The sequence below is a fragment of the Alosa sapidissima genome, chromosome 24 (genome assembly GCF_018492685.1).
Source record: "Alosa sapidissima isolate fAloSap1 chromosome 24, fAloSap1.pri, whole genome shotgun sequence".
Taxonomy (NCBI): Eukaryota; Metazoa; Chordata; class Actinopteri; order Clupeiformes; family Clupeidae; genus Alosa; species Alosa sapidissima.
Window position 1 is genome coordinate 9,953,442 of NC_055980.1, and position 19,501 is coordinate 9,972,942.

Consider the following 19,501-nt stretch of genomic DNA (forward strand, 5'->3'; position numbering starts at 1 on the left):
GCTTCAATTTGCTTGACGGTATTAGTAAAGATATATACTTACAACAATTTAAGGAGAAAATCAGCATATATTAAGTCCAAAGTTAAATTATTTGTGTATCACGTTCCATTGTTCTTTCGGGACGAGTTGCTATCAATGTCCCCGTTCTATGCTCAATTGTCTTTTTCCATCCCATTCCACACACTTCCTGCTCTTGTTGCTAGGAAACAGGAAATGTGCATCGCGGAAATCCGTCCCCGTTTTTATAACATCTCAAGTAATTTCCAAAATATTCTACAGTGAGAGACGAGCCATTGGCTCGCAAATACAACGCAGAATGGCAAATAAAAACACAGTTGATTCAGAGAGATATTTTCTTCAGCGTGTCATGAATAGTTTGACAGCACGGGAAATTAACTCAGTGCACAGAAGCTAACATTCTCTGCTATGCTATCTAGCGATAGCTAGCTAGCTTTCTCCTCCCACCATCCCTCCCCAGACGTGCATCTCTCCTCCCTTTTCTTCAGTTTGTGTCTCCGGGTTGTTTATTCTGTTGTGCAAATAGACTACCCTTTACGTTGATTCTAAGGTATTCATGTAATTCAGATATTAAAAGCAACGTCTGCCCAAAGTTCAATGGATCTGCGGCAGCAGTGTACAGTTGGACGCACTGAAACAGATATTTCGTCATGGTCCTAAAGCCGTCCTCGCCTTAAACAATCGCTCAGTGGTGCGCAGAGAAAACAAATATTGACCTTATTTTGAGGTTGTTAACAATATCTCTCTAAATCAGGTCACTGGCTGTAAAGGTAAGGAATTGTATTTATTGCAGTATAAAAGATTATGTTTAACACTTAGAACATCAGATCTGTTTTCCAACCCGTGCGATGACAGTAGGGCGCAAATACGCTTGTTCAGCCGGTCCTAAAGCCAGCCATTTTGAGTCGGGCTAGCTGGCTAAAAAGCATAAGACTTCCCTATCATAATGTTTATTATATGCACGTAATGATGATTGATTGGTTAGCACATATCTGTTTATCTGTGCCCAAACATGACGGTGAAACGCCATGCTGCGTATTGCATCTTATTGTGTCTTAAGGATACTGAAACTTCCCTCACAACAAGCATTTTTGCCTAATTGTCCCAGAGGTCCTAATGCCGGCCATTTTGAGATATCTTTATTCTGATGAATTAAATCGACTGGCCTATTTGTGGGCGCCCCGATTTACAGATCAGTCCACTTTTACATGACATAATTGCTGTATTTGTAAACTATTAAAATAGATTAAGCCATTTCTAATAATTTCGCAAGTTCTAAATAAATTTGGTTACATTCAAATGTGTACTATTTTGATTTTTACAGCAATAACAGAATAGAGATGGCATCACCCCAGCCAGGCAGTCCGCCCACTGTAGAGCAGTACACACCTCCACCTGCAAATAAAGAGGCCTCCAAAGAACCAGAGGAAGTTAAGGAGAAGCCCACCAGACGGAGAGGCAAAGGCAGGCCCCCCAAACCTAAACCCTCTTATAAATGTGCTGCCTGCAAGGAAGCATTTTCCAGTCCAGCAGCACTACGGAGCCACAAGGTCTCAAAGCATGGATGGCTTGAATGGCAAGGACAACACACCTGCGTCCAGTGCAATAAGGCTTTCCCCAGCCGAGCCCAGCTCTCGAAGCACCAGCGCTCCCACTCTGACAACCGTCCGTTCCAGTGTCCCCAGTGTCACAAGGCCTACAAAACCCACACGGAGCTGCGCAACCACAGCCGCTCGCACACGGGAGAGAAGCCGTTCGTCTGCACCGAATGCGGCAAGGCTTTCATGCAGGCCATCTGTCTGCGCATCCACATGACCCAGCACAGCGGCGAGAGGCCTCACTCTTGTCCGCAGTGCTCCAAGAGCTACCCCACCCTCTCCAAGCTGAAAGTACACCAGCGCTCGCACACGGGCGAGAAGCCCTACTTCTGCGCCGAGTGTGGGAAGAGCTTCGCCGACCCCTCGGTGTACCGCAAACACCGGCGCAATCACCAGGGCCACCGCCCGTACTCGTGCAGCCAGTGTGACAAAACGTACACGGAACTGAAGGACCTGAAGAACCACGAGCGATCGCACACAGGTGAAAAGCCGTATCTATGCTCCGACTGCGGCAAGGCCTTCTCTCGCTCCTCCTCGCTGGCTTGCCACCTGCGCATCCACCTGCAGAACAAGCCCTACCAGTGCGGACTGTGCAACAAGGGCTTCACCCAGCGCTCCTCATACCAGTCCCACTTGCGCACGCACTCCGGCGAGAAGCCATTCTTGTGTCCCCAGTGTGGCAAAATGTTCTCGGATCCCTCCAGCTTTCGGCGACACCAAAGGGCCCACCAGGGCTTCAAACCTTACGTTTGCGACAAGTGCACCAAAAGGTTCCGGCAGCCGGCCGACCTGGCCGTGCACCAGAGAGTCCACTCGGGCCAGCGTCCCTACAAGTGCCAGAACTGTGACAAAGCCTTTGTGGCGTCCTGGGACCTGCGGCGGCACATGCTGGTGCACACGGGCCTGCGGCCGTTTGCGTGCACCGAGTGCGGCAAGTCGTTTGCCGAGCGCTCCAGCCTCAACAAGCACCGGCGCGTGCACACCGGCGAACGGCCCTTCAAGTGCGACCAGTGCTTCAAGTCGTTCGTGGTTTCGTCCAGCCTGCGCAAGCACGAGCGGACCCACGTGGCCGAGCGGCCCCAGGAGGCCTCGGCGGTGGCCCCAGCCGAGGCGGCCCAGCCCTTCGCCACGGGCCCCACGCTTCCCCAGTTCTCCTGCGCCGTCTGCGACCTCACCTTTGGCACGTGGGAGGAGGTGCAGGCGCACGAAACCTACCACGTCACCACCACGCCGCCGCCAACGACCTCCACCATGGTGGCGCTGCCGCTGGGGCCGCACGTGTGTGCCACCTGCCAGGCCGAGTTTGTGCAGCTCGGCGACTTGCAGGAGCACGAGAAGATGCACCCCAAGCTGCGGCCGCACGTCTGCGAGAGCTGCGGCAAGGCCTTCCTCAACAAGGCGGGCCTGCGCAAGCACCAGCGCATCCACTCTACCGTGCGGCCGCACGCCTGCCAGGTGTGTGGCAAGGCCTTCCTGTTTGCCGCCTACCTGCGCAAGCACTTGCGCACGCACCGCGACGCTGACCTCACTGCCGGCGGTCAGATCGCCCACACCCAGCCCCTGCCCTCGCCGTCTCCCCCTGGCGCCGTGTCCCCCTCCGTGGGCGAGCCCACCATTTCTCTCACTGTGCCCGTGGCGGTGCCAGTGTCTGCGTTTCAGACGGTGCCTACGCATGTCTACATCGACAAGGATGATGGACTCTGAGGGGCCCTGATGGTGGACTGTCAATGGACCCATTAATTATTTCAAAGCATGAGGCCTTCCACATTTTTTTAAACAACCTCATAGTCACACAGACATTCATATAATACAAAATGATAACGAAAAAGAGTTGACCAAAAATTTGCATGTACAGTATATTTCCACTATTAAGTGTTTTTTGTCTCCATGCTGGTTAAGCTGGATAGAGGCTCTGTGAAGTTGTTGGCTGATTTGATATGAAGTGACATCTTACACAGAATGGCCAGTTTCATAAGTGCTCAGAATGGTGACATGGTGATGCATAATGACATAGCCAAGATGCAGATGCACTCCCACATAGTTTAGAGCAGTGTTTGCATTTTACCCGTTACATTTCCGGTCTTTTATGTGAATGACTTGGTACTGTTTTATTTCTGTAATTTAAAGCATAACGGGATTGTTTTATAGAAGACTATTAATTTATGGCCATGTTTTGGTTGTTCATAATCAATTTCTTAAAAATGAGAATGAGTGATGTGAATGGATGAGGAATATTTAGTAACCTATGTAGTGAAAAATTTTCAATTTTGTGTGACTAAGGTGAACAGTATATACAAATATTTAATATGACCTTGTGGAAGTCATTGAATGTGTTGTACTTAAAATATTTTTATATGAAATGGAGATGTCAACATCTCTCCCGTTCCTTCCCCACCTTTGGGCATTTTTATTTAAGTGAGGTAAGAATGCAGTAATGCGCTGTATTTGTCTGGCACTGGTAAAACTGTGCTGATGTCATGAGATGTGGCTGTTGTTTAGCACAATAAAGTCACACAAGAATGTCTTGTTTTTGCGTTTTTCTCTTAAATAGTTTTTTGTGGTCTCACAATGCTAGGCCAGTTGTCTTAGAATGATATCTCAAATTAGTCCAAAATTACTGTATCAAATGAATTATGTGTTTTGGGATGGAGGTGCAAGAAAAGAAAAACATTTAAAAAAAACATTTTTCTGAAGAGCGTGTCATGCAGAGAGCAATTTGCTGCGTGAAGAACAGTATTAATACTGATGATGCGTGCAGTTCATCATCCTTTAAATAAGAGAAGTTGAAAACCAGCACACCCATGAATGCGCTCTTTGCCCCTCAGGAAGACATAGTCATACACAAGGTTAGTCTGGTCACATTTTTTCCATGTTACGTCTTTGATCTTTTTTTGGAGTGGGTGGAGGGTAGTGAATTCTACATCCTTAGTTTTATCCCTTGTCACTACAAACATTTAATCTTTTTTTTTTTCTAAAGTGCATCTAGCAATAGCTATTCACACGCACACATAGACGTGTGTGTGTGTGCGTGCGTATACAGTATTACAGAAGTCTTAGACACCCATTAGGTTTGTTGTTTTAACAATGTTATTACGACTGCATATATTTCTTTATTAATTTCTCATTGTCTTTATTAGAGTACAACCAGAGGATACAGGAAATATATTTTAAAAACAAAAAAAAGTAGTTCTGGTCCTGGGTCCAGTCCTAGGCCACTAATAGATATTTGTATAAGCAGTGTAATAATGACCAAACTTGTGAGGAGGAAGCTGTTGAATGACCTGGCTGGTTCTGCTTCTGGCTCTGACACGTTGGTGGGAAGGAGGATGAGGCAAACTGAAAATGGTTTCCCCACCTGGGTGTACAATGAAAACGGTAACCGGAGACACATATTTCAGGTGGCCCCTCAGTACGCCTTGCCGAGATGCTCATGACACCACAGGGTCAGTTTTTGGGTGATGTTAGCAGCTGATTTCAAGGTCCTCATCACAGCTGGACCAGCTTTGGCCAGGCTGCCCATCAGTGGCCTGGGAACGACTGCTCAGTCAACAGCTTCCCCCTATTGAGACTGGTCATTACAATGCTGCTAACACAACAAATCCAATGGTGGCTTCAGACATACATTTCAGACATAAATTGGATTGAAACCAGAACTAAAAATACATTTTATATGTTTTTATATACTGTGTACATATTTCCTGTATTTTCTGGTAATATTGTAATATAGAGTGAGAAATCAGTATGGTCCTTACAGCATTGCTTTAGTAATGTAAGGTGCCTAAGACAGGTGCAGTGCAGAGTGCTGTTGTATGTCTCACTCACTATGTCAATATGACTCTAAAATGTTGGCATGCCACTTCAGTATATTGTGATTGACTTTAATATGTGTTTGATTTTTTGTGATGGTGTGCTACAATCCATGTAAAACTTTACCAGAAAATACAGGAAGACACTCAAACACAAGACGATGGCAGCAGCTATAGTGACCGGCCTGATCCCAATTCTTCGCACTGCCGTGGACACCACCACCACCTACAAGGCCCGCACCCTCTGGTTCGGCTTTGTGGCCGTCCGCCTGGTGGTGCTGTTTGTGACCGAGCTGCCCTGGTTCAAGCTGGACACCGACTTTGGCTGCAACGCAACGGCCCGCGACACCCTGTGTACGCGTGCGTGCTTCAATGAACACTTCGACCACCCAGGGGTTGTGACCTGGAACTTCCTCTTCATCCTCGTCCTGCTCTCCGTGCTGCTCATGGAGCTCTTCTCTGCCCACCTGCGCGCCTCCGCCCGTAAGAGTAGCGCCAGGCAGAAGGGTCCCGATGGCCAGGCAGTAGAGGTGCAGGAGCTCATGATGCTCGACCTCCACGCCAGCAAGACCACCGTCCTCTTCTACCTGCTGAGCGTGGCGCTACGTATCGCTGTGGAGGCCTCATTCCTCTACGTCCTGCTGCAGTGGAACCTGCCCACGATGAAGATGGAGCCCTTTAAGTGCGAAGTCGCCAAATGCCCGACGCAGATGTGTGTAGTGAGGGCCGCGTCTGAGAAGCGCATGTCCATCTTTGCCCTGGTGTCCATCTCGTGTCTGGTCATAGCAGCCAGTTGCCTGTTTTTTCTGTACTCTGTTATGCACTACCTCTGCAACTGCGGAGGTGGATCTGAGAGAGTTAGTGCTCTGTAATATGTTATCCTCTATTCCATATTGTGTATTTGGAAAGTTCTAAAGGGAGGTTCAGTTGTAGAAGGAGTTTAGTGAAATAATTAGATCCAAATCAGAGGTTTTGCTTTAGGCCTCTTCATAATTGAGTTATTATACTGGTACATTATGCTGTTATTATCCTGTTATATTGTTGTTGTGACCATATATGCTTTGTGCGTGCAAAGTTAACGTTTGGGAGATTAAAGATGAAAGTTTGCGCTGCAGAGTGTTGGCGAGTTGATTTTTTAAACTGCTTACTCGTTCAGCACGCGGCGTGGCCTCGCCTCATGGTGTTTCTGACTCAGGAGAATCGATGCCCTCTGGTAAGGGTGTGAAAGAATGCGCTGGTGTTACATGAGAAAGAGTTCAGTGCAACTGACAGATTACGTCTCAGCGACCTTGAAATACCCTATCGTGTCAGTACCTCTACCAAAACTTGGCTTTACCCACTTTGAATGTGCTCGCTGAAATCAAAAACCACCACACATATCCGTAGGGAGGGAAAAATTGAGGAGAGTGTGTGAGAGAGAGAGAGAGAGAGAGAGAGAGCGTTGAGAGTCATGCAGTCAAGCACAAACTTGTTCATAACATCAGCAGCCAGATAAAAACTTCACACACAGACAGTACTCCTGATTGTAGTCTCACCTCCTTCTTTTAATCATCTTTGCCAGGACACATTGTCTCTGACCTACATGTCTTACACACCCACGTGACCAACAGCTGTCCTCAGAGTGAGAAAAGCGCTAACAGCATCTCTTACAGAGGCAGAATGCTATATTTCCTATATGCTTAATTTACTACATGCATAATTGTTTCAACGAGATGAAGACTCTTCTCCGTGCGGGCGATGAAGGCCTTTCCTCTCAGTTGCAGAGATCCTCCGTGCAGCATTTTTTTTCCACAAACTCCGGCGCTTTGCTGTCGCACTCCCTCTGGGTAGCACATTTACGCACCTCGCCATCTGCAGATCAAGACAAACAGAGAGAGGCATTGCCTGATTCACAACAAGAGCTTCACAAGAGTCATAAAGCATTTAGTAAAGGGAGGAGATGTTACAGCGGAGCACCGGGCCTTTGCCACGTTGTGTGTCGCTGTAATCTGAGATGAGGCGCTGCATTAGGTGAGACTCGGGGGGCTTAGCGGAGGGCCCAGAGGAGCCGCGCCTGTGTTGAGACAGGCATGTTTGTTCATCTTTTTGAACCCCGCCCTAACCTCTGAGTGATGGTGTCAGCAACAGTGCATAGGCCTACTGCTGTTGTTTACTCTGCTCTCTGCTCTGCTGTTACATGCTGCACGCCTCTGTTCTCTGCTGCAGAGCATATACTTTGGCGTCCTCTGGACATATTATATAAAAGATCACACCCACTGCATATGCAAGTCACCCTATTTGACCGTTTGTTATGTCTTGTTCTCTCATACCCACAATTAAGGCACTAGAAATTCACAGCACTGCTTCTGTTCTCACTCTTTCCACATTCTCAATTCTAGTCACTTATCTTAATCTACTTATTTTGACATCAAAATAAACTCTTTGTGCTACATTGTACAATTAATTAGCATTTTGTATTCTCCAAGTTGATTATGAAAATCATTTGGAACTGTGCACGACAGGTGTAAAAAATCACTCTGTGAGAGAAACATTTCAGCTTTTCAATGTCATCCAGCAATGCTTCACAGTTGATTCTCCTCTGCCTATGAAATTCACCCTGTTAACTGTACGCTTTGTTTTTCTGAATGTTCTGCGCGACTGTCTGCTGCCTGATGTTTGGGTGGCCCAGTGCAATCTCACAAGACTTTTGGCAGTTCTCTCTGAAATTTTATTGGAATGACACAGCAGTGTTTTTGTATAGCTAATGTGTTTTTTCTCTCTCGGTTTTTGGGTCAGCTCCTCTGTGGTTGAAAAATAAAATGACTTGCCAGTGAGACGCCATTTTACACAAGTTGGGCCCCTATCTCTCTGAGAACAAAGACAAACAGGGTGGGTCCAGTGAGCAGAAATATCAAGTTACTGCTGCAGGGCTGCCATTCTACCAGTAGATGGCGGAAATGTACACAGTAAAACATTGTTGTAAAAAACTATATAATTTGAGCAAAGGTAACTTGTTCAGAGGACCTATAAGTCCCAATATGGCAAGATTTGTGCAACACTGTGTTGAATCCCCATATTGTATCCTCCAGTGTTAGAAAAATCTATATGTAACTAGAGATAGATAGATAGATAGATAGATAGATAGATAAATTGTGTGTGTGTGTGTGTGTGTGTGTGCGCGCGTGCGCGCGTGTGTGTGTGTAAGAAAGAGAAAGACAGGGATGGATTACTGCATGGGCCTACCGGGCCCAGGCCCAGGGGCCCAAGAGGTCAGGGGGCCCTGAAGCCCAAGCCTTTGCATGGAATCATTGCCTCAATATCAACAAATCAGGATGTAGGCTATGAATCTGATTGAATTTAGTATTGGCCATCCCCAAAATGCACCAGCATACAGGAAATCACATTAAACAAATTAAAAATTTTCTGGGGGAGGACCCCCAACCCCCCCTCCCACATATGCAACAATTAGTGGGGGGCCCTTAATACATCTCGGCCCAGGGGCCTGAAAGTTCATAATCCGCCCATGGAGAAAGATAGATAGAGAGAAAGAGTGTGTCTGTAAAGAGAAAGAGGGAGAGAGAGAGAGAGAGAATATATGTGTCCTCCACTCACATGCGGGGTGGTGCATGCGGACCCTGAGGCAGTGGGTGAACATGGGGCTGCACTCTCTCTCTTCCATGCTGGTGCAGTCTGGGTGCTCCTCATTGATGTTCACACAGTGGTGGCACTTCAGCGCTTGTGTGGCTGAAGCAGACACACACATACACACACAAATACACGTCAGAAACACAATAATAGTAATAACTGCTTGGAAAGGTTTTTGAACCAAGCCCTACAACAGATGCAAAAATGTATATTTCCAAATTAAGAAAGAATACAGAAAAGAGATAGAGTTACTCAGTTACAGCTATGCTAACACTCTCTTCTACAATGATACACCTTTAAATTAATTTAATCATATGCATTGCCTAAGTGCATTGAACCATTACCTGTAACCATATTTCACCAGGATGTGAGCCTGACTAGTTCATAAACAACGTACTCTATATATGAGCACATCACTTACCGCAGAACGCAACCAGGAGCACAATAAATCCCAGGGATAGAGAAGTCATCCTATGATTTTACACACACACATTAGAAACACACTATTCCATTGTACACAATGTTGAAATGACCCAGAAGGTGAGCAAACAAAGTGTTTGGATCAGGATGTGGTTTTGGATGTAATTAATCTGCTGAAACACATACTACAGTAAATATGCCAATTGTACCACAGATCAAAAATCAAGCACTGTGTCTAGGACTGACATCATTTAAAATAATAGTATCTCTATGTTCAAACCACAATATTAATGTAACCATTCTCTGTGAACATTGTAGAGTTTCCAAAAACATCTCAAGGGAGAGCTATCATTCCTTTGAAATATTACAGCATTGCCAATATTCAACATTCTGCCTGTACAATGGACATTGAATCATTTCAGGACGTATCCTGTATATCTGAAGAGATCATTAAGAGTGATGCCTTACCTCTGTACTGGGTGATGGAAAAGTGCTGTGAACTGTTTGGGATGCAAAAGGATTGTCATTTATAAATGACACTTGAGCACTGTTTTGTCCACTGGCTCTAGTCTCAAATCTTCTACTCAGGAGTATCAGGTGTCGGTCACTCCTGCCCTCTCAGGGCCTCTCCATGTTCCCAGACATGAAATCGAGTTCATCGATACTCATTGATAATGATATGGTCTCTACCACTACCATGGTTTTGGTCTTATTAAAATGATATCATCCCATGTTACACTGGATGATGATAAATAATCTACAACATGGAGATAACGCAGGTGTAAAATTAAGTAATTAGACTTGTGAATGAATATCACATTTAGTGTTAAAGTCAATAATATCTGAACATATCTAGGTCTTTAGAGTGTGGAAACAGGTTTCATCTGAACAGAAAAGAGGTCATTTATTGTGAGTTTGCAACAATGGTGTAACATAAGACTGTTCCACCCTGGGCCCGGGGGTTGCTTCCTGTTCAAAAGACAGCAGGGCCAAACCAAACAGGAACCGGGGCTTTCTCAGTGCAACGTGTTCTTCATGCACCAACAAACAGTGAGCAGTCACCCCGTGTAGCGGGGAGCAGATTTTAAAACGGAAAATGTTAAAATGTTACATCTACATCAAGGCCATACTTATACAGGAAGGTATACAACAAGCATCATTATAAGACAAAAAATATGTACTCAAACAAATCAGCAATGGCAATAAACTATAGCAAATGAAAAATAATCATAACAATGTATCAAATACTGAGATGTATGCAAGTGCTTCGAATACATGACAACATGGAGGGTGTTGCTTCGGTCACTGATCCTCTCTCCATTGCTTCCTTCTGATTTAGTAGTTCATGAACAGATCATCCTTGCTGTGTGATTTATACAGACACATCGAAAGGATCATACCACAGATCTGTGGAAGAAACAAGGCGGATCAGTGACACGCCATATAGCACACAATATCCCGCCCGCAGAATTCCCCTACTCTACATGATGGGCTGGCTTTGGAGTCCATAAACTTGGCTATGTTTCTCTGTGGATGGCATCTCACAGATAGAGCCAGTAAGTCTGAAGAGAGCGAGACATACTCCCAGGGAGAAGGAGAGCAATAAGAAAAGCAATACCTTGCCAGTACTCCATGTAGAAATCACTGGGGGAAATCAGGACAAAAAGCAGCATGAGTCACAAATGACAAGCAATGCCCAAACACACACACACACACACAAACACACACACACACACACACACACACACACACACACACACACGATTACACAGCCTCACACATACAACCACAAACACATACACTGTATATATATATATATATATATATATATATATATATATATACATACACACACACACACACCTCCGAAATGACTATCAAGTAATCTGTGCTGGGGATTTACTATCAGCCAGACCTGGGTCAAACAGGTGTACTCGCTATCTGAAAGGACGCCAGCAGAAATTGTCTGTGAGATTTGTTTTTACTGCACGTGTCTTCAAATCCATCCCATCCAATCTGGCAGCACCTCTGACCCATGTCTGACCCATGTCTGACCCATGTCTGTCTGCTCACACTCCCCATCAGCACCATAGCAAGAGTCCACGGCAGCACTGCGCCCAAACAGACCGCATGCATTCTGTGCGTGCGTTGGTCGGCACATGGCCACCTGGAGATGTGCAGGCGTCTACCGCGTGACTTGGCTGGGCAGCAGCAGCGTGGCGAGCAGCTCAGGCAGTGGAGGACCAGCATCAACAGCCACAGGACACCCTATCAGGGGGCAGGGAACGGAATGGGACGCAGCAGCACAGAGGCCAGCCGCAAGACAGGTGGATGACGAGAGAGATAGAGAGAGAGATAGATGGGGAGGGAGAGATAGCAATAGAGGATGAGGAAGAGACAGATGAGGAGGAGGAGGAGGGAAGGAGAGATGGAGAGGAGTGAGAGAGAGTGGAAGAGAAAGACACCAGATGTTTGAGGGAAAATAAGAGTCGGGGAGAAGCATAGAGGGGGTTAAGCACTTGTTGCTAAGTTGCATAACACCATCACAGAGACTCATTTCCTAGAGTTTCGTCTACAGCTGAGTTGCGTCATGTTGGTCATTTTAATGTGCATTCTAGTGTCAAACAAGCCAAATTATGCCTGAATGGGTGGTGTTTTGACACAGTGTGTTTGCACAAGGGAAATTGAAACTATGTACCCATGAAATGTTTGTGAATTCCATCTTTCAAGCGTACGGGCATTTACACACACTTTTGAAAGACAATTGCTTTAAAATTGCTGTTTGTCATGTTTCTCACAGCTGTTGATGAGATCACCTAACAACCATGTCTGCAGTGTTTTTGTGTTTGGCAAATTCACCTCATGCTCAACTTAACAGTGGTCCCCAAACTACGGCCCGCGGGCCGGATACGGCCCGCCACCTCATTTTGGGTGGGCCCCCAAAACATGTCCGTGGTATATAGCATCTGGCCCGCAGGGGAGTACGACATCGTCAAACTATAACATCCGTAATTTCCCTCATTCATTCTCTATTCGCCTTATTCACCCGGCGGCCATTACGAGTCTGAGGGGTACACTTGCCATTACACCTCAGTCCAGCAGATGGTGGTGGTAATGCACTCTGTTTACAAACTGCTAAAAAACAATTCACTGAAGAAGAAGAACAGACCAGTGAACCCTTCTTCTTTGATCGGTGAGCTTTTTTTGGCAGTTTGCAAACGGAGTGCATTACCACCACCATCTGCTGGACTGAGGTGTAATGGCAAGTGTACCCCTCAGCCTCGTTATGGCAGCCGGGTGAATAAGGCGAATGGCGGGTCTTAACAGTACACGTGTAATACTCTTTTTGTCCACTGGTGGTTGTCTTGGCGCTGTTTCGCGTTTACCATCGAAAACGGAATGAAATGTAGGCCTACCTGCAAACAATGTAAGAGGCCTATGCTGACTGCATCAGTGCTCAAAGTATTCTAAAAGTTTATCAATTCATTGTTAATAACTAACTAACTTCTATTCAAGTCATATTTCTGGGACTTCCTGGGATAACTATTTCTATTTTTGATTCAAATGTTCATCCAAATTCACAATTCACAAAGTTCTCATCAGGTGAGTGAAAGTTAGAATGGTGGTCATTCCAGATGTTTTTGCCAGCACTTCATAAAACTCATAGTTTGAGAACTTTAAATTATTTGTAGGATATTGCTTGTTCACAACTTGAGCTGTTTATGCAAAGACACAGAGTTCAGAGTTCATTTTAAATAAGATATACTTTTGGGACTCCCTGCTAATACTTTTGGGAATGCTAAAGTCTTTTTATTAGTATTCATTTCATTTCATTTCATTTGAGCTACATTTTACATGGCATGATGGCAATATAAACACAGCTAACAATGGTATTAAATTGCAGTAGCCTATGATTAAATGTTATGGAATATTCAACTAAGGTAGATTGTTGTTGTTCACAGCACTAAACTATTTATGGTTACTGATATACTCCGAGTCTCTGGCCCTCTCTTAGTGCCAGGCATAGTGAGCTGGCCCTCAGAAGAAAAAGTTTGGGGACCACTGCTCAACTACAACCCCATTTTCAAAGTTGGGACACTGTGCAAAATGCAAATAAAAACACAATGCTATGACTTGCAAATCATGTCAAGCCTATTTTTTAATTGAGAATAGTGCAAAAACAACATTGTTTTTGAAACAGATAAATCGTATTCTTTTTTGGAAACTCACCTCCACTCCAATCAGGGCAAACAGCACCACCATGATGATGAGCATATGATCGTCCATCCACCTCTCCAGCTGCCTCTTACAGCCCTGGGGGTCAGCAGACAGTCTTGTTACTGAGAACGTCAGCCCAAAGGCGAAAGTATACTGGTTGCTCAGCATATTAAGCACAGAGGGGATTTTGGGATTTTGGATAAGGCCTTATCCTGATTTCTGGGAACATAATTGTCACATGTCTCTGTCTAAACATGAGTTATATAACTGGTAAAAAAATGACCCTTGTTAGTTAGAACAGTATCCTTGGGGCAGCCGTGGCCTACTGGTTAGCACTTCGGACTTATAACCGGAGAGTTGCCGGTTCAAACCCCGACCAGTAGGCACGGCTGAAGTGCCCTTGAGCAAGGCACCTAACCCCTCACTGCTCCCCGAGCGCCGCTGTTGTTGCAGGCAGCTCACTGCGCCGGGATTAGTGTGTGTTCACTGTGTGTGCTGTGTGTGCTGAGTGTGTTTCACTAATTCACGGATTGGGATAAATGCAGAGACCAAATTTCCCTCACGGGATCAAAAGAGTATATATACTTATCAGGAGCGGGAAGGGGACATACCTGCTTATACATGACACACTGAGTGGTGTCTGTGGGGGAGCAGACACATGATGAAAAGGTGCTTGAGTTGGAGGCGTGCTGTGTGCCATTGTAGTAGTAGCAGGAGCAGGGGGCCCCCCTGTCCCATTCAGCTGGATACTCCCAGCCACAGCACTCTGCCTGTCAGACAGGAGGATACAGAGGAGGAGGACACAAGGTGGATTATGGGTAAAGGACTGGGAGAGAAATTTATATGGAAAAGTGATGGAGATGGTGCAGTTGGTATTTTCATTATTCTATCACAATATTATGATTTCGGAGATGTTTAGGTAAATAAAATAGCTATTGAGAGACTGTGCTGACATGCTTGATGCTCCCAAAAATGATGTTTTGGAAGATGTGAATGATGAATTCTGCATTATTACTTTATTTGAATAAGCTTAATCGAAAAACTGTGGTTCATACGTCAACGAACATTAGATCCACAATTTTCACAACCATACCACACTTGGTTCAGCTGCTCTCTGCAAGCAGACTTGTAGCTACCTGTTGTTGAATGTAGTCCAGCGTCCTCTCAAAGTGCTGCAGATGTGAATCATTCTTCCCATACATATTAATGACCATGGACATGTGGCCCATCAGGCTGCTCTCAAACTACAACAAACAAACCCAAACAAACAAACAAACAAACAAACAAACAAACCCAAACAAACAAACAAACAAACCCAAAGACAAACACAAACAAAACAAGCCCTGGATTGAGTTGAATTGAGTAAGGACAACTCAAATGTTGAAACATCTGTGTCCCACAACGCGGTCACACAGGGCAGGAGTTGCGGTAGGAAAATTGAGCCAGCGGCGGCACGAAACGGAGGAGGTGACCTCATCAGCGATGTGTGTCTCACTCACTATGCTCCTCTGTGTGATGAAGAGGACTCCGCCAACGCTCTGCGCAGCCAGGACGATGGTGAGCAGCATGAAGTACTGCAGCCAGAAGGGAAGGGAAGGGAGAGAGAAGGGAAGGGAAGGGAGAGAGAAGGGAAGGAACACTCGCTGGTTAATGGAAACTGTGCCTCAGTTTCCCCCCCAAAAAGCATCATGGAGCACAGACAGTCATCACGGGCTGGGAGGACGCTTCCGAGTGTTGCTGGAAAGTCTAACGACTGTCTCGATGAGCACCAGCATATTCAAAGGTGTGGTGTGGAAATGCACTATGTGACCTCAATGATATCAGCAAAGGTGAAATGGTCCTTGCGAGACCTGCCACTGTGCTTTGGGAGGTCTTTGGAACCGCCATGTGACAAATCACAATAGGTCAAAACTGAATAGACAGTGTCAAGGGGGGAATAGGACTCACCAAACCCAACAGGCATTTGGCCTCCTGGATGGCCCCAATGCAGCCCAGAAAACCCAGAGTCATGGTCAGAGAGCCTCCAATGAGCAGGAAATATGAGAGGAGGGACATAGATATGAAGGTTGGGGGCTCCACTGTAGAAAGAGCACCAGGTGTTAGTCCGTTTTATTCCCTAGATGTTAAAACACTGCTGCTGCTGGGATGTTATAGGCTCAATTGAAATTTGAGAAATTTGAGATCCACATATTTGCAAATGGTTTTGTGATTTTAATTAATAACATTAGAATTTACACTTTTTCTGCTGAATAGCATATTATGTAAACATACAAATTAAGTGAATGTAAGACACACAATTGTAGCCTACGGCGATTTGAGTGTTCAGAGGAGAAAAAGGTATGCATTTACCATACATCACTTCACCTTAGATGGAATCAGATTTACTGACTAACCAACAGTTAGCAGATACAGTATTTGTTTGAAGTTAAAGCAAGAGAGATCCATCGGGCTACTCTTTTAACCTGGATGTAGCCCATCCGGTCTGTTAGACAGGTTGTTAGTGTTGAGAGGTTTCCATGACACTCACAGAAGAAGCTGGACTCAGCACAGGTGATCCACACGCCCAGAGACAGCATGAGGGCTCCTAAGAACTGAGGGTAGGACAGGTGATGAGTGCTAGCTCCAGGTTTCAGTGCTAAGCTAACCCTCCCACACATCTGTTAAAATGTGTATGTCAAATTTGAAGAGTTATTGAATCAAATTCATTGATCTGGATGATCTGATATAATATTTTGCTTTATGCACACAGTAAGCAGATAACTAAGACTTGATAATATTGGATGTGGGAATTAAGCTTTTTTCAGCCATCTTAAAGACACAAGTTGATTATGAATTAGAGTTTATATATCATCACATCATTAAGTAAAAATGACCTAATATTTCTGGATATTATAACAGTAGGGGTGTAATGGTACACAAAACTCACAGTTCAGTGTGTACCCCAGTTATGAAGTCATGGTTCGGTTAATTTTCGGTACTGTAAGCCTGTGAGTATAGCCTCGTGCTATAATGAAATTTACGGACAATATTGCTGATGCGCAATGGGAATAGTATTTTGAAAAGGTGCCAAATGTTTTTTGACGTAAATTGACTAAACTGACATAATGGTCCAGCACTTAATATGTTTGTGTGGGAATTCAAATTTGAGGCATGGTCCACACAAAAAAGCCTTCTGTTGATTACTGTTAAAGGCATTCGGAACATTACCTAACATCCTGTACCTAAACGGTGTGGTACAAATACGTGTACCTTTACACCCCTGTATAATACAATATATTCACTAAGGTCAACAACTGTTCTTCATTCAAATGTCAAATAGCATTTACTCAACTTACAAAGAAAATGAGGTTGAACAGGAAAACAAGATACTTGGTGACACCAAGGCAGCATTCGGACACCATTTCTGAAAGACAAACAAACAAATATGTGTACGTGTGTGTGTGTGTGTGTGTCTTTGTCTGTGTGTGTGTGTGTGTGTGTGTGTGTGTGTGTGTGTGTGTGTGTGTGTGTGTGTGTGTGTGTGTGTGTGTGAGTCAGGGAGACAGTGAGAGAGAGAGAGAGAGAGACTTTATGCATCACTCTGAAAAGGGGAAGTTGTTGATATATTCAGCTCAGTATGATCCGCTGCCTCTATCTGTTTCAACTGCCTCACTCTCTAGAGATTAGTTTTGTTTTCACTAGGTTTTGCCCTGAGCCCTTCGGCTCGCTCATACGCCTTTCCCCAAGAACACGACGCATTGACACCGAGCGTTAAGCAGCTCCCCATCCCTGGCTCAAATATCCATGGCTCACATGTGATGCAATAGGAGAGATTGAATTACAGGAAGGCCATGAAATGTTCATGCGTTGATAAGCAACTGTGGTGTGACCCAGCAGAGGCTTTTTGAGAACATCGCATCATCTCACTTTGATCAGTAGATCGAAGTCATTATTCATGAAATGTTACAACCATATACATAAATATTATTCTGAAAGCAGTAGGCCTATCCAATACATTATTTATTTTAAAGAACACCTTTTTCTTGACTTCATCATAATCAGGTTTGAAAGATATATGCATGTGGACATTTTGAATGCTGATTTTAGTGGAAAAGTAACTGGTATTATTGAGTCAATATATGCAGTATGAGAGAAAGTGGAATAGAACATTCATTTCTGGTATCAAAATGACCATCAAGTAACACACATCACAAACATATCGAACATATTAAACATAACACAAATTACATATATTTTCTTGTAGACAAATTAGGAGCCTCTGCTTATCTTTAGTAAATAAACACACTTAAGGTCTTACCTTAAATTTGTCTCAGTGCTTCCAGCGTCTGAAATGATCGCTAAGTGATAAGACACTCCAAAACATGGGGGCACATGCAAATAAACTCAACATCTGACATCCTGTCAGAGTACATACAATCATTTTGTACCCTTCAAACGTGGGAACTGGTAGCTGTAACTCATGATGGCTGCATAGTTCAAGAGGACTGTGGAATGTTTGTAAATAATTAATTTCCAAACAGCCGATGACACTAAGACACCCACTGCCATTGGAGGAATGTTAAAACTAAAATGACTGTACAGTGGTGATAGACAGGGAACGGTAGTTACAAAGCACACACATTTTGCCCTCAACTCAATTAGACAATATTAGACAATAAATTAGACAATAATTTGCTGTCTGTCTACTTTAATTGTAGATTCCACTTTACTATAACAGCCTGTTCACATCTAATGGCACTATATTCTTGTTCAGTTTTTCTTTTTGGTATACTTACTTTTTATTGTTGGTGAGTAACAACATATGAAAGGCATTGTTACAATACAGATACACATACCCAAATATACCCCCTCCCAGAAACTATTTTCTTAAAGACACTATATTCGATGAATTCTAATAATTGGCTTGAAGTTAGCATAAGCTCTAAAGTTGTCAACCCCAGGTTTTGGTTAGCTACAGGTATAGGGTTAAAGTTTTGTTTGAGATAAAAGGGTTTAGATTAGGGTTTTGTACATTTGAAATAATAACCTGTGTGCACACACAGGTAAACAAATTAATTTAATAACATTCAGTGTTCTGTTCTATTTAATTCTTGGAATATTCGGCAAAGGCAACTGCAATTAAGATGGTATTTAGTCCGAGGTGCCCAATTAATTTTTTCATCTGCTGAGGCGGGCACTTGATTTCCATTTGTGCCCCAGACTTTCATTCCTGGCAGAGCGCTAAGTACTCAAGGGAGCACGCGGGAATATTACTTGCCAAGTGGTCCGGTGGTCCAGACTGAAAAAAAGTGAGTGAAGGTTCAAAAATACCCATGGGTATGCAGCAGCACTGTGTGTGTGTGTGTGTGTGTGTGTGTGTGTGTGTGCGTGTGTCTCTGTATGTGTGTCTGTCTGTGTGTGCACGCGCACATTTGTGCAAAAGTCTATGTGTGTGTGTGTGTGTGTTTGTGTGTGTGTGTGTGTGTGTGTGTGTGTGGGGGGGGGTTGGGGTGTTAGTGGGTTCAAATGACAGCAGGGTAATTCTGTAGAGGTCACCATCAACCTACTGCTGTTGGAAAAGGGGGCATGGTTATCAACACACATCAACCTGTGCTGTATGTAGGCACACCTGTTTTGGTAGCCTACAGCGACTGCCACTGCCCCCCTCTCTCTTTCTTTCTCTCTCTCTCTCTCTCGTGTATGTGGGTACTGTGTAATTATTGGACGATAATTAGCAGGAGTGTTTTCGGATCCTGCTGTTAATGGAAGGCGTGGGGTGGGAAAAGAGGACAGCAATTACACCTGAGGTGAGGTGAAGCCATTAAGCCGCTGCACAGA

At 44.6% G+C, this 19,501-nt stretch overlaps 4 protein-coding genes across 8 annotated transcripts in view; 2 read left to right on the top strand and 2 right to left on the bottom strand.

Annotated features, from left to right (window-relative positions):
- znf646 (zinc finger protein 646) overlaps nucleotides 1–478 on the bottom strand; it is a 10,113-nt gene extending 9,635 nt beyond the window's left edge. The window contains exon 1 of the mRNA XM_042082935.1: nucleotides 43–478. The gene's annotated coding sequence lies outside the window, so the exon portion shown is untranslated. The remainder of the gene's footprint in view (nucleotides 1–42) is intronic.
- The window catches only part of znf668 (zinc finger protein 668), a 20,563-nt gene extending 11,608 nt beyond the window's left edge, over nucleotides 1–8,955 (top strand). For 2 of the 3 annotated variants that reach the window (XM_042082940.1, XM_042082941.1), the window contains 2 exons: nucleotides 545–788; nucleotides 1,343–4,136. In XM_042082940.1, coding sequence (XP_041938874.1) covers nucleotides 1,359–3,320 — 1,962 coding nt within the window. In that variant the 5' untranslated portion in view covers nucleotides 545–788; nucleotides 1,343–1,358 and the 3' untranslated portion in view covers nucleotides 3,321–4,136. Of the gene's footprint in view, nucleotides 1–544; nucleotides 789–1,342; nucleotides 4,137–4,306; nucleotides 4,316–6,827; nucleotides 6,833–8,942 lie in introns of those variants that run through there. The other variant, XM_042082942.1, reaches the window with a different exon arrangement.
- LOC121700162 lies at nucleotides 4,400–6,521 on the top strand. Its single transcript, XM_042082951.1, has 2 exons — nucleotides 4,400–4,462; nucleotides 5,553–6,521. The coding sequence occupies exon 2, from the start codon at nucleotides 5,584–5,586 to the stop codon at nucleotides 6,292–6,294; it is 711 nt and encodes a 236-aa protein (XP_041938885.1). The 5' UTR covers nucleotides 4,400–4,462; nucleotides 5,553–5,583; the 3' UTR covers nucleotides 6,295–6,521.
- Nucleotides 6,940–18,149, bottom strand: cd37 (CD37 molecule). 3 transcript variants are annotated; one of them, XM_042082950.1, is made up of 12 exons: nucleotides 17,982–18,148; nucleotides 17,020–17,087; nucleotides 16,212–16,275; nucleotides 15,632–15,762; nucleotides 15,184–15,258; nucleotides 14,821–14,928; nucleotides 14,296–14,454; nucleotides 13,697–13,780; nucleotides 9,935–10,873; nucleotides 9,468–9,517; nucleotides 9,014–9,145; nucleotides 6,940–7,273 (listed from the first exon to the last, which is right to left on the bottom strand). In XM_042082950.1, exons 2-9 carry the CDS (start codon nucleotides 17,083–17,085, stop codon nucleotides 10,802–10,804), a joined length of 759 nt encoding a protein of 252 aa, XP_041938884.1. In that variant the 5' UTR covers nucleotides 17,086–17,087; nucleotides 17,982–18,148; the 3' UTR covers nucleotides 6,940–7,273; nucleotides 9,014–9,145; nucleotides 9,468–9,517; nucleotides 9,935–10,801. The 3 variants fall into 3 exon arrangements, with proteins under 3 accessions (XP_041938884.1, XP_041938883.1, XP_041938882.1); XM_042082949.1 differs by having other exon boundaries at nucleotides 9,468–10,873; nucleotides 17,020–17,142; nucleotides 17,982–18,149; XM_042082948.1 differs by having other exon boundaries at nucleotides 9,468–10,873.
- Between the last annotated feature and the right edge of the window lie 1,352 nt (nucleotides 18,150–19,501).